This window comes from Anoplopoma fimbria, chromosome 1, assembly GCF_027596085.1.
Source record: "Anoplopoma fimbria isolate UVic2021 breed Golden Eagle Sablefish chromosome 1, Afim_UVic_2022, whole genome shotgun sequence".
Lineage (NCBI taxonomy): Eukaryota > Metazoa > Chordata > Actinopteri > Perciformes > Anoplopomatidae > Anoplopoma > Anoplopoma fimbria.
In genome coordinates, this window is record NC_072449.1 from 21,955,957 (window position 1) to 21,970,556 (window position 14,600).

Genomic DNA, 14,600 nt, shown 5'->3' on the forward strand with positions numbered 1-14,600 from the left:
ACGGATGACACAAAGAAAAGTGTTGGAGGTAATATTTTTTTTTTGTTGAATTAAAGTGTTTTGGATGTTTGAGGAGGCTTGATTGTTACTGGTAGCAGATGCACCAGAATTTCCCTTAAACTTCTAAAGAAAACTTGTATAGTGTAATTTCAGAAAAAGGTTTCACTTTACAGCCTTTAATACCAGATGAGACATGTTTTAAGCAATTATTTAAATAATAAATTAGCCAAAATCTCAATAACTAAACTAAACATGTCATAGTATTAGCGATGCACAGATACTAGTATCGATATTAATATCAGGTATCACCCAAAGCCCAGGTATGGCTATCTGTATTGGAAGTTGGATCAGTGCATCCCTAGGTAGTATTGTTATTATATCCAATTTATGACTGTTTTGCTAAATTAGTAGTTAACTAGATACAATGCATAAGACATGTTTAAATTTCAAGCTGGAAATATACACTTAAGGGCTAAAGACGAAATAAATAATTGTCACACTAGTCTATACTTAGGAACAAATATACAGACTGTTACTTTTTACTAAATTTATCTCACACCACCATCTTTTTAGGAGTTGCTTCCCGCAGTCTGGTTGTTTCATATCATTATTCTTAAGCGCGGCCAGCTCTCCAGTGGACATCCATAAAGCTGCCAGACGGCTGCGAAAAGATCTGGGACACAACTGTGAAGCATCTGTACACTGTACACGCACACGCACACACACACACACACACACACACTACAAGGACTATGATCAATAATGTAGAGCCTTACTGGCGACATCCAGTGAAGCATTACGACTAATGGCCTCTCCCAGGTAGTTGCGTGCCACACAGGTGTAGACGCCCTCGTCTGGTTTGCTCCGGCGTCCGTGTACGATGCGTAGGAAGAAGAGCGAGCCGCTGGGCAGGAGCATGCGGTGAGACCGGGGGTCATCTTTGTCCGTCTCCACGCGCTCGCCATCCTTATACCACTCTATACTGGGAGCTGGTCTGCCCTCTGCCTTGCAGTTGAGGGTGGCAGGCTCCCCCTTGGAGACAATCAAATCCGAAGGGTCCTCCACAATCCGAGGTGCGTTGTCTTCAAACCGTGCCCGGGACCCTGTGAAGTGGAGATGAGGGCAGATGTTATCTATCCATCTGACCACCTACCATTCACGAAAAACATACAATCTCTTTGTGACAGAACGGATAGCAACATAGCCATTTCAAAGGGAGAAATATCTTCCCTTAAAGGTTGCTGGACAAAGACACGGGTTATGTGCTGGATAAATGTGTGTGTAGCGAAGCATGAAATCATGGGTAATCTGTCTTTGAAGGTCAACTCTGAATTCAGGGGAAGACATCACATTTTCCCCCAGAAAAACCTTGCAATCTGTGCTTTTCAGATCACTAAATTTGATATCCATTTGTTCTTGCTATATTCTGCAAATAGCAAAACACAGTATGTCCATATTGCCTTCTAAGAATACCTTTATATTTGTATATTTAGCAGTACTTTCACAGAAGACACTGGCTGTGCAGAGGATTCAATCAGCCGTGTGATATGGTAATGGCCAATCTCTGTGTCAATCAGGATTGTTGCAGAGGTGGAAACGATAGTAGTTGAAAGGCTGACAATAAGACACGCAGCTCTATGGATTTAAGGGGAGAAAGATGTTGAGAGAATGAGTCATAGATTACTCCCATATTCTTCTCTCTGGGCATCCATTACTATCTTCCCTTTGCTGCTAGAGAAAAGCTCACTGCTTCGAATCCTAAGGTGAGCTTTTAGACGAAGACCAAATGTCTCTAACAGTGTGTTACAGTTGGAGAAATGAATAATTCAAAATGCCACTGCTTTTAAGAACAGATGGCCTCTCCCTCGCTCTGAAAAAAAAAAAAAAAGAGAAAACGAAATGGTCAGTGTGCCACTGATTATTGTGCTGCTCTGTCGAGGCATTATTTTCAGCACATAATCTAGACTGCATGAAATCCTCCATTATCATTGGAGAGGAGCAGTCAGGAGTAACCCAATGACACGCATGTTGTTGCACATGCCTCTGTTACATTATACTTAAATCTGAGGCATGAGGATAAACCCTCACTTTTCAGCTGTAAGCAGATTTATGTCTTTTCATGAAATTATTTGATCCACGGGGGGCCAGGAGTTGCCAGCATGGCACAAACCTGAAGTAAACATCTAAAGAGCGATCCGAGCGCTCTCAGCTAAAGACCCCAGGGTCACAAACCGGGACGGCTCAAAACACTAATGCTGGATGTGGATGAATACTAATCTAGCCATTAAAATGCCAAAGTGTAAATAATTTCATGCTCTGTAATGTTAATCCTTTAAGATATTAAAATGTACTTTCCTTTAGATTATATCTATCACATCTGTATGGTATCCATGAAGAGTACATATTGACACATCTGACTGTGTTTGTCCACAGACAATTTGTTTTGACTTTGCAGAAGCGTCTCCACAGCTGAGTGATGTCCTGGTGCTGAACCTTGGTTTTAAAGCATGCAAAAGGATTCACTGGCGGTTTCAAATCCCAGCTCATGTGACACAGTTACATCACTCTGAACTCTTCCTCTTCTATCATAACTGGATATTATCACAAAAACAAATACTGCGAGAGAGTGGACTTCTTAAGAGATTACTTCCAGCAGTTTAATGCTGCAAATTCCAAGAAGATGGTATCTAAATCCATGCCGTTAAATCCAAAAATATCTGGTACTACAATTTAGGCAATGATCTTGAACAACAACCACTGGATTCTACCCTTTATGCAACTCAATGCCATCTTTCGTTATACCATCCCTGCCAGTTAAACACCCGGGTCTTTTGAACTCCACATACAATTTGTAGTGCAGACTTTCTGTTGTAAATCTGTTTGGTTATGCAGCAAAATGGGAGTAAAACTGCATTTTGTTGATAAACCCTTTTGTACAATGACAATAAAATAACCTTGTTACCTTGTAAGCCAAGGTGACACCAATAACACATCATGAGGGTAATTTCCTCAGACTTGGCAAAGCTCCTCAAAAGCCAAACAACAAATTATAGAGCTGTTGTCAGGCTAAGTAGCACTAGTCAAGGGAAGTAAACTGATAATCATGTCTTAATCCGGTGGAATGCCCCTTTATGTGGTTGTCAGCTAACAAATTATCATAATTACAGTTGTATATTTACACGTCCAGCAGTTAAAGAGCAAGATTCCATTAACTTGGAGTCGCATTCCATCCACCTGACCAACGTAAATCCAATATTGAGTCTCCTTGCAGCTCTGTTTTTGGTCTCCACCAACTCCTGAGGGAAATATCTGGCTCTTTAGTTGCTAAATGCTCCACTATGTTCCCCAGCTGGTCGCTAACTGTTACAACCGTTTGGTGCTGAACAGGCAGCATACAGTGGGTTACTAAAAGTGGTAGTTTTTAAGATTTTCATTAAAAATAAATGTCCGTTTAGTCACTATATCGCATAATGAGGTAACACAACAGTGACTGAGCCTATGGCCCTCTGATAAAAGTATTGCGAAATGTATACATTTGCAGTATTTCAAAATGAGTGTCTGTGGCGACATTCTCAGGAACTCTTTATCAGTTTACTGATGATGCAAATTTATCATTTCCTACTTCTGCAGCTTTACATAAAGTAATCACAGTAATCACTATGCAATGTGTTTGTCAGTGACCATGACACTGACCGCTATTGCTCAATAAAAAAAAAAAGGCATTTACAAAACAAGAAAAGGCAATTTTCATAATTTCAGTTTGAAATATCCCAGGAAGTAATGGTAGTAGAAGGAGCAGCCACAGTGAGCTGTTAGATGAAGTGCTGCACACCTCCAACTTTTCAGCAATGGTCACCAACTACCTTCATTTTTTGCTGTTCTCAGTCTCATGCTTTGTGCAGCTTTATATCAGAACACAGTTGCTCACAGAATGATGGAAAAATTACAATTATTGACTAACATCTTTAATGAAATAGACATAATTTGTTTTGCTGTCCCTACTGTTCTGGGACTGATGTTGCAAAATCAACCTGGACTGATATTTTAAGGATTATCGTTTTAAGCCTTTTTCAGCTGCCTGCTAAAAAAAAATGAGTGAGAATGAGAGCTGTAAGACTGAACCAAAACAGTGGACCATAAAAACCAAGAAAAAAAGCTGAAATACACCAAAACTCTCTGAAGAGAGGAGTGAGAGTACTTTGGAACATCAAATTCACATGCCACATCCATTGTTAACATGAAGAAATGAACAGTGCAGCTTTAATGTAATGTAAGAGGAACAAACACTCATTCCTCTGAGGGATTTTAAAGTTTTACTAGCTCATGTTTTTAATAATATATGTGATTATTTTTAATTACTGTGGCTGTGTTTGTTTGTGTCTGTGTTGATCTCAATGAGATTCCCATAATTGAACTATGCAACCATTTGTAGATTTGTATAAGGAAGTTTTGTCTTAACTTATCACTTTATAATCATATAAAACACCCATATGGCTCTGTCTTGAGACAACTGATTAAGTTTCAACTTCTAATGCATTTTAACTGTAATCTTAATTGGGGTTTTTTTGTCTCTTATTCTCATTGATTCCTCTTATAAGTACCTCATCGTTCCAACCACCAAATAAAACCATCAATCTGCCATTACCAACAACATTAACTATTAACAACGGGTAATTTTCCTCCTTCTATGATATGCATACAGGGGCTGTAGTCGAGGCTCTCTGTTTGGTAATGTTCTATCTCCAGCTTAATGAGATCCAGCTGTCCTTGTGCTCGGTGTGTCAGCACACACTGTGAAGTTCTGCTTGCTTTCATATGGTTTGAATGGCAGGAATATCACGATGACAAATACTTGTGTACTCATTGTCATGAGTGTGTATTTGATTGATACGCCTTTGAAAAATGTCAAAAGGAATTTTAACGCCCCAACTTGGCACTCCATTCCAGCATGAAAAGTGTATCAGAAACATATTATTTCACTGACATATAATGATTGTGGATTATTATTAATGATTAATGGGTACTAACAAGAGCTAAAGCTATATTGCAACAGTATCGCTGCGGTGCAATGTATTAAAGAGAAAATATAGTCTCGTCAAAAGAAAAATAGAAAAATAATTGCAAACAGCTTCAGGTGGCCAAAGTGACAAGCAACAACCTGCTCCTGACAAGTGTGCAATCAGTGAAAAGTCTGCGCCACCTTGAACATGACAGCAGCACATTTTTTCTCTGTAAGAAAGAATATCTTCACAGTAACGCTTGCATTGTGACAGGAAGATTGTGGTGCATCGGTTGAAAGCACCTTTTAGCGAAAATAAACTTTTTCCCGTTTGTGACACAGAAAAATAAACATCACAGGCGATAATGGGGACCTCTGTGAAGGTATGTTTTTTAGTCAGATCATAAACACGGCCCATTAGAGCTGGCAGTGGGTCCTCAGAGATATATCCCAGGGAGTATGGGAATTTGGAGTGCGACTTGATTTGTGTGAAAAATATTAATCAGGAGCATTGTGGTGTGAAATGACTTTCATGTTTACAAAAGATGAGCAAGTAAAAGAAGAAGGACATTGCCTACTGATGTTGTAGAATTTCAGAGCGAATTACATAAACACAGGAAAAAATGTTTCCCGATCCTAAAATTCACAGCTTTGATCGATATGTTGCAGCCAATTCCAGCGGGGGAATATTTTTCAATTAACTGTACATTGAACTTTATGAAAGTATTATGTTAGAGACATCAGAATAAGAGGTTAGAATCATGTCTGAGTGGTTTAAGCTGTTGCTCAGCAGCAAATAAAACAACAAAGCAGCGCTTTACAATGAACAAATACAGCTAGGTGTATTCAAAAACACACAGGAGATCAGCTCAACAATCCAGATTTCTTTTTTTAACCAAACAGGAGGTAAAATGTCAAATTCAACAGATATTGATTCTAAAGGCTTCCATTGAATGTTACAGAACAAATCAGTGTTAAAGCCCCGGTCGTTCCGAAAACACACATCATCTTTGTGCCAGAGCCCTGTCGGAGAGGACGGATCAATAAAAGCCTTTTAAACACATCTTAACTTCTAGGAACCTCACAGACTTTCAGCGCGAGGGGCAAAAGAGAGTCAGGATAATCCATAAGAGGGAAAAAGCAGTCAACCTTCAGCTGACGTCAAATAAGGAGTTTTGTGAATGAGGGTGCTCAGGGTGTCAAGAAAGGTTATCACTCTCTTATACAGTCTCAAGGCTATCCTGTGTACGACTGTGTCACGACGAGAGGCAGAGATGCTTCTCATGGAGGAATACAGTAAATATGATTCATTTTAACCACCATGATGTTATGGGTGAGGCCCCTTCCAATGTTTACTGACGCTACATTTAAGTTAAAGACATAATGCCCTTGTTGATATCAAGAACAACTTATATTTGTATTTTTGTAAATTTTCTTTGTTGACATGATTAATTGTGGAATCTTGTAATTATTAGTTTTCAAATCCCTCTCAATGTCCTTTTCTACCTTTAGACTATAGACTACATTGTGTAATATGGGACTGATTAGAGGGCAATATATTGTGATGTAAAGCTACTTTCTATTATACTGGTACTTTTACGATGTTTGTTCACAACTGGAGGAGTTCTGTATCTCATTTGTTTTCATATTTGAAGAGCTCATTTTTTGTTGGGTTTATTTGTTGGCCACTTACAAACGAGTTGTGAAAACAACAGCACTGACATATCATCACCTGTTAGCAAACATCAGCCATTAAAAGGAGCAACATTATCATTCATTTGGAGTCATCTTTAGCTGCTAAATGCTCCTCTATGTTTACCAGGATGTTGCTAATTTGTCTGTCTGCTGTTTGCTGCTGAACAATTAGTGTACGATGGGGTTTTAGAGCTTTTTGTTGTTGCTGAAAACAGCTGCCTGTTTTGGCAAAAAACACTATGAGAGAGGTGAGTGTGAACCAAAACAGTACATTTGTGCACAGCTAAAGAATGAGATGAAACTCACAATAAAGCCCTGTGAAACCGAGGGGAGCTAAATATTTGGGTGATGATTCTCTGTAGGTTCATCACTAGAAGTGACCTGTTTTACTTTGTCATTTAATACATTGCTACATTAAAATTATGGACTACAGCTATTTTAATTTGAATGTAAACCAGGAAGCGTTGTTGGCGTTTTTTGATTGGTATTACTGAAAGAAAATACAATGTATAGTGCTGTTTCCTACATGAACTTTATACAACCTAACTCATTGTGATCTGATCGTGTGTGTAAGTGTGATTACTAGATGTACTAATTGTCATGATTGCTTGTTATCTGTGAGAATTTCTTCACTTATTCACACACGATTCCAGAATAAGCAACCAACCGCAGTCAAATGATGCCCATTAGTAAAGAACGCAGCTCTGACTGACAAGCTATTGCAATTGTCCTAATTGCAAACTCACACACATGCCCATATGTTATGCTCACGGCGTCTATACGTTTCTGCCTCATCTAACACACATAGTTAGCAGGGTAAGTTTCTTGGGAGGGGTGATCGAGATCATGTCTTCAAAACCCTGTTGATTCAGGCTAAATTTGGCGTTTCTTGGCTTCTAGCGTTGGCGTTACATAACAAGGGGCGCTTTCATTTGTTAGTATTTCGAAATATCAACCTTGGATCCTCCCCAGGGGCAGAAGTGTACTGCTGTCACGCTAATGTGTGAAAAACAACAAAGCCGCAGAGGGCGCGTCTCTGTTTTGCCTCAGATCTCGGTGCCTTTTAGCGACAGCCAGGCTCAGAGCGAAACGCACACAAGAAGCTGGACCTGTCTGAGCTCACTGCTTGATATCTGGTGAAAAACACAACAGCCTATAGGCAGACTAACTTTACAAGTTAAAGTGAGACAGGAGCATAAGGGCTGGCAGCTTATCTGCTGGGCTGGTGGCTGTCTGCTGAGATTTACTCGTGTCTTTTTCAATTTCAATTCATTTACATACTTAAAAAGGCCAAAAACACTCAAGGAGCTCTTGTGACATTGCCAAGCAATCTCTGCGGGAGGCCGATAACGCGCCGCAGCAAACTGAATTTCAAAAGCGGAGAAGTCAGGTTTGATTTTCTTCTGGCAACAGTCTGGGCTTTTTGAGCCTTTGTTTGGCAACCCTCCTCCTCGGCCGTAATCTAATCCCTGAAATGATGTCATCGGCGACTGTACCAGAAGAGGGGCATCATCAACATCCAGCGAAATGACTCAAGCATGAGGCACATAGTGGTTTCATCATTCACGGTGGTTTCATCAAGAGGGACTGTGAGAGGCTTTAGTCAGCCTTCAGCCACATTTGTCACTAAGTAATGAGCAGGAGGAAGGAGTGGACACAAAGCACCAGCTAAGGGTTGTTTAGCATTGATTAGTTCCATGCCGAGCACGCCAACAAGCCGAGTCTGAATACAGCTCAAGATAACGGACAGTTCAATGAGACGCATTAGGGTCAACACTGATGCAGACTTAATTGAGGTTTGGTTTCTGTGTGACAGAAAGAGCTGCTATGTTGAATTGAGTGCAATTTGTAAAGGAGACTGTTGTTGCCTTAGCTCAAAATCACACAGAGGATTGAGAGAACGCAAACTGTTACCCCCACCGCGCATCTCCAGACCAACAGAGAAGTTATTTGCTGAAGCGGCACAAACCAAACATATCTCGCTATAACGCTCAAATTCCTTATTTCTTTGATATAAAAACAACAGGGGAAAAAAATCCTACCAGTGTGGTATCTATTACAAAGAAGCCCCCGCAGAGGTCACGAAGCCTGTTTGAATCCTCTTCTCTCAAGTAGTTTTTATGAAACTACAGATCACCCTATAGGTATGTGCAGTATAATAGAGGTGGGAATGATAGAAAATACCCACTCCACATTAATGGATGTAGGCAGATGGTGTGGGTGTTGAAAAGTGCCTTTAATGTTGAGAGGTGGCACCCGGTTTATAATAATCAGAGCGAGTGGCAAGAGGAGTCACAGAGGATTTATAGTGAAATTATAGTGTATCACTGAGGAAGATTTAGAATAGAGCTAGACTGATATATCAGCTGTTATTATCTTATTTCAGATAGATTGGTATTAACGTCTATGTTAGCCAATAAATGCAGTATTGAAATGCCACAGACATATTTAAGGTAATTTAGAAACACATAGTTTGTCCACAAAAGAAGACGAGCAAGTTTAGTTTTGAATGGTCACAATTCTTTTAAGCTGATATAATCAATATTTTTATATTAAGACTGGATCACAGGGTGACAGATACTCCCCCTCAGGAGTTAGTGGAGACTAAAATAAGCTGAAAGAGAGTGGATATTGGACTTACATTTGCAAATGGCAGCAGAACATGACTCAAATGAATGCTAATGTGGCTAATGTAGCTGCTGAATGTGAAGATAAGCAACTACAATATGCTAACAAGTTAGCCATGCAGTATAAACTTAAAGCTGATGACAATGTTGTGTTTACAGCTGGCCAAAAATCTGTTATTGCAGGTTTAAAATAAAACAAACAAATTTAAAAAGGTGCCATGTGGTGTTTTCTTGTGAACAAAAATAAGTTATGTTTTACATTCAGTGTATCTCACCACAACACAACACATTATGTTGTATCATTGAGGCTTAACAAACACGCTGAGTGCATTTCCATCCTTGTAGAACATTTGAAAAGACAATTGTCTTCATTACTGCCTTTGTTGGTGCGTTAATGACTTAGAAAAAGCTGATTGCTGTTTTCATATTTGTTCTCAAATATCGATATAAGTGTGGGATTCAAAAACACAGCATCGGTGGGGCTCTAATGTTATATAGCAGTGAAGATTTCTACCATTCAGACCTTTAATACACAACAAACTCTAAAGAGTTGCATCTATTACTCCGAGGTTGAAAAAAAAAAAAAACATCTGCACTTTCATAAATTGTTTTTCTGAGCCCCTGCTTTTATTTGGGGGTTTAGATGAAGGCTCAGAAATGTAATCTGTTATCAGAGCAATGGTTAAAAATATATAATCCCTTTCTCAAACGTAATCAAAACAAGCTTTTAAAAGCATTTCATAATCATACGTGTGCATCCTCAAAACCAATTTTTTTTTTTTGGGGGGGAGTTGGAGGCTTGTCAAACTATGACTGTGTCCCTGAGAGTTCAGTGATCACAGCTGAAGTAAAAGTGTCAGTTAAATGGTTTCACTTTGGCTACAGAGGAGCCTCCTTTGACCTCTCCTGCTGCCTAATGGAGTCCCTGTGCGACCACAAGGAGGGGGAGGGGGGGGGGCTCAGAGCACCGAGGCATCATCTTCTTGGCATTTGAATATTTCAAATGAATGCATGTGTGACATTTCCACTTTACGATTCATTTTTTCAGTTGGGAGGATGTTCCCACTCTGGTAAACGTGTTGTAAATCCAGCTAAACACAACATTTACATCCATCTGGAGGGACAGAAGACATGGTAAGTCAAATACACGATGAGGCAGTCACGCCATATGTGCAATGATGTGTGTGTGTGTGTGTGTGTGTGTGTGTGTGTGTGTGTGTGTGTGTGTGTGTGTGTGTGTGTGTGTGTGTGTGTGTGGGAGAGAGAGAGACAGAGACAGAGACAGAGAGAGAGCGAGGTGGCACCTTTAAAAGACATAATACCTTACCTGATGCGATGGTGATGAATGAGACAGTCACAAGAAGTATATTTCCAAAGTTCATCTCCACACTCTCCCGAGTCTGCAGCGTCTTGACAGTCCACTATCAATTCAATCAAACCAAAAATCACCCAGATTGTTTTTAAAAAAATACCAAAACCAGGTAGGACTGCACAGTTTAAGGGGTCTGAGCCTCAACTGGAATATTCAATCAGGTAAAATCATCCCCCCCCCCAAAAAAAAAAAACTTTCATGTCACTCCCAGAGAGCCATGACAAAAGCAGCAGGATCAGGATGAGGATGAGCAGTGAGAGCAGCAGAGGCAGCACCGCCCCGGAGGAACCCAGTAACAAAACTCAGCAGCAGCACTTCTTCATCCCCGCATGGTCACTCACTCACACACACACACACACACACACACACATACATACACATACATACACACACCGACTTCTTTCCAAGATGCTCTGCTGCTGCTGCTGAAAAAAAAAAAAAAAGAAAGAGGTTTAACTATATTTAGCCCGGTCAAAAATAAAATAATTCCCCTCTCTTCCTCTCTCTGCTGTGATCCGGGGGTTGCAGGTCGCAGCGTCAGTTTGAGCGAGAATGAAGCGCTGCACATGCCGAGCCGAGCTCCGTCCGCACTGCCTGCTATCCGCAACACATCCACACCAGCCTCCAGGAGTGAGTGCTTTAAAGAGACAGCGACATCTGCGTGTGTCAAACGTGTGCGTGTGTGTGCGTGCGTGTGTGTGTGTGTGTGTCAAATCACGAGTTAAATGAAGAAAAAGTCCTCACAGTAAAAATAGATCCGAAAAGGAAGAGTTATTTATGGATTAGGGTTATTATTTTAAGTTAAAATGAGCCTTGGATTTTTGGAGGTATCTTGGATAGAATAGATTTCGTGGTTTAGGGTTTGGGAAATTGAATTTGAGTTTAAAAAAAAACTTGCTTTTAGAATTTGAGTTAGAAACATTGAGGATCACATCCCTGGTTGTATTGCGCACTATAACAAAAAAAGACAAAAACATCTATTTCTTTGTATTTTCCAAATATTTTCTAAACGCAAAACAATATATGATGAATGCTTATATAAGCTAATTCTTACAACCAATTTCAACTAATAATATGACATACAGTCATTAATCAAACTGCAACTTTTAGCAAAAATCCGCTCAAATATTGCGTTTCATTTGGGGAATTCTTACTGGACAGAAGCTTAAGATGACCTAACTTCCTTTTCACTGGGACTTTAGGTGTTAAAGACAAAATTGTTAGCGCTGTAAGCACAGTTAGCTGTTAGCTGCCAGCTAAGCCGTTATTGTCTGTAATGGTCGTATGAGCATAAGTGCAGAGCGGTAGCCGCGAGCTAGCCAATGGGGCATGCTAACATGTACTACCATGCACTAAAAGGCACACGGTAGAGTGCATAAGTGTACATAAAATATTTGAGAGGTAAAAAAAACCAAAGTTACCCCGTTAATATTTGATCTAGACTTAACGGCAATTTTTAACTTAATAAAATGGTCTGAAAACCGAATGTTTTTGAGCCTCAAAACTCTAAACAGTGACAAGCGGTCACAAGTTGGTATTGTGTCATTTTAAGTGGCCACAAGCTAAGAAGGTTGAGAAGGCACTGGTTTAGAGGTTAAATGTTGGGTTTACATTTTTTTTAAATAAAGAAAAAGTCAAAGTTTTAACTCCTATTTGCAAACAACATCAACAAAGTCTAAAATGAATACTGTGTAGTCCTGGGAAAGACTGGGAACCCTGAATGTAAATGATATCAGCGTAAATGGACTGCACTTATGTAAGGCTTTTTTTCCTGGGGCACTTACACTAATGGCAGCTATAGCTTGCATACAATGTGCTATGTTTCTTTTCTTAATTTGTGAAGCTGCACTCTTCAGTTTATATCTGTATGTACTTTTTTTAAACCTAAATGTTTATTCCCATGATGTTGAATCAGAAGGAAGACCAACTGTAGTGTCAGTGAGGTAAGCAGTGTGAAAAAACATATCTCTTCTTTAAGTCTCATTATTCATATATTATTTTGTTGTGTTTTTTTCCATCACAAGCAGCCTTTTTTTACTCAATTTTCTGAATTCTCATATCATGTGTGAGGCTTTCGGTATCATATCTCTCTTCAACAATATCCAGCCACCAGTATCTGTATTTTCTTGTGATTTCCTTCTTGGTGGATTCTGTGACAAGTTATCGTTCCTCTATTTATTTTGTGTTTTTACATATCAAAACCTGTCTTTCATAATTTAGTAACTCTTTCAACTCTGTTTATACATCATCCCCAAATGTTCCCTTTCCCTAACACTAGAGTATGGGATTGGGATCTCTATTCTTAGTTTACCATGTATATTATGTTGGTATATGAACAAACATAGTATAAGATAAGCAATAAGTTACAGGACAAAAGGGAGAAATATTCCACTTGCTTGCCTTTGAGATCATCTTCTTTTTCCCTTCCCCAGTAAAGTGTAATGTATGAGTTTTAAAATTAACTAACTTGACCTTCTAAAGTGCTGACGACCGCCATTGTTTATGAATAATCACACCGCAAAGTAGCATCGACACCTCAACACAACCATCATCGCTCTCTCAGTGTCATCATCATTGTCACCATCATATCTGCCGCTGATGACGATGATGGAGAGTGTGCATGCTAACAGTTGCTCTGCATCCTCACCGCTCCAGATCGTTGCGGTCCTGCTGTTTAGCATCCATTCTCTGATTTATCAAGCAGCTGTTGGTTCACACCCACTCCTCCCTACACAATCTGGCCTCTCTGGTGCCCGGTCTCCATCCTCCTCCTGTGGACAAACACCGCTCCCTTGGGGGGTTATGATCTCTGTTTCACTCATTCCCCCTCCTCAAGCACAGGCCAGACCGGTTCCTCTGTCCCTTTACTTCTTCTCCCTCCACCTCATTGTCTCCGTGTCAAACTGCGAGAGTCCAACATGATGGAGAGTGACTTTTGGGACAGTCGGACGCCTGCTCTCCTTTGTCCTTCTTGAATGGGACTTGAAATTGGGCAACAGAAGAGGATTCCAGATGTCTGTTGCGAGGCGTGACACAAAGAGGGGCCCCACAATGGATTCAATCCTGGCTTCAGTGGAAGTGTGTAGCTTATTAAGGGCCACAAAGGCTAAACAGGCATAAAATAGAGGCATCTTAAAATGGGAGTCTCAGGGGTGTCAGATAGGAATGGGCTCTTTTTCAACTTCAAATATATACCTCAGAGAAGTCATCAGTAGACACTCTCACATCACTTTATTTTCCTCTGCTTGTCTGTTTTGACGTAGGAGGATGTTAAATTGTTTTGGAGCTCCAGTTCCCTATTCCTTTATATGTTTCAAAATGTCATCTTAACTCTCTGTTGTTTTTTCAATGAACCAAAAGTGAACTAGGTTTTCAAGAAATGATCAAAAAAATTGTCACAATCGGATACATTTAGATAGAAAACATCCCTGCTTGAAAACCCAGCAGGTTTGCAACATTTCTATTCAAGGAGCGGATGTTGTCAGTCAATCAGAGTATACTGTTTATTTTAGGTTACTCGTTGAAACACCTGAAGCTATCGTTCTTCTTTGGTGGACAGTCTCCGTATTTGCTTTTTCACTGATAGTTAGATGAGAAAATGTATTATCTCCCGATTAAATGGGAAGCCGGTGTCAGGGGAAGGTTAGCTTAGCTCAGCATGTAGTCTGGAAACAGGGGGAAAGAGCAAGCCTGGCTTTATCCAATGGATAAATATCTGTCTACCAGTACATTAAAAGTTCAAAACCGGAGTGTGAAAATATTAATGGTGGTGTTAGCGTTATGGGCCAGGCTTTTTCTTGGCCTGTTGCAGTGACCCCTGGAGTCTCTCAGCAAGAAGAAAAGATTCATATTTCCTAAAACTATAGTTTAAAGCATACACATTTGTAGAGCATTGTGAACAATCATG

At 39.9% G+C, this 14,600-nt stretch overlaps 1 protein-coding gene across 4 annotated transcripts in view; it reads right to left on the reverse strand.

Moving 5' to 3' along the window:
- zgc:77784 (uncharacterized protein LOC402947 homolog) overlaps positions 1-10,816 on the reverse strand; it is a 48,211-nt gene extending 37,395 nt beyond the window's left edge. For all 4 annotated transcript variants that reach the window (XM_054602449.1, XM_054602531.1, XM_054602613.1 and 1 more), the window contains exons 1-2: positions 10,649-10,816; positions 777-1,103 (exon numbers count right to left, since the gene is read on the reverse strand). In XM_054602449.1, coding sequence (XP_054458424.1) covers positions 777-1,103; positions 10,649-10,703 — 382 coding nt within the window. In that variant the 5' untranslated portion in view covers positions 10,704-10,816. The remainder of the gene's footprint in view (positions 1-776; positions 1,104-10,648) is intronic.
- Positions 10,817-14,600: the final 3,784 nt, after the last annotated feature.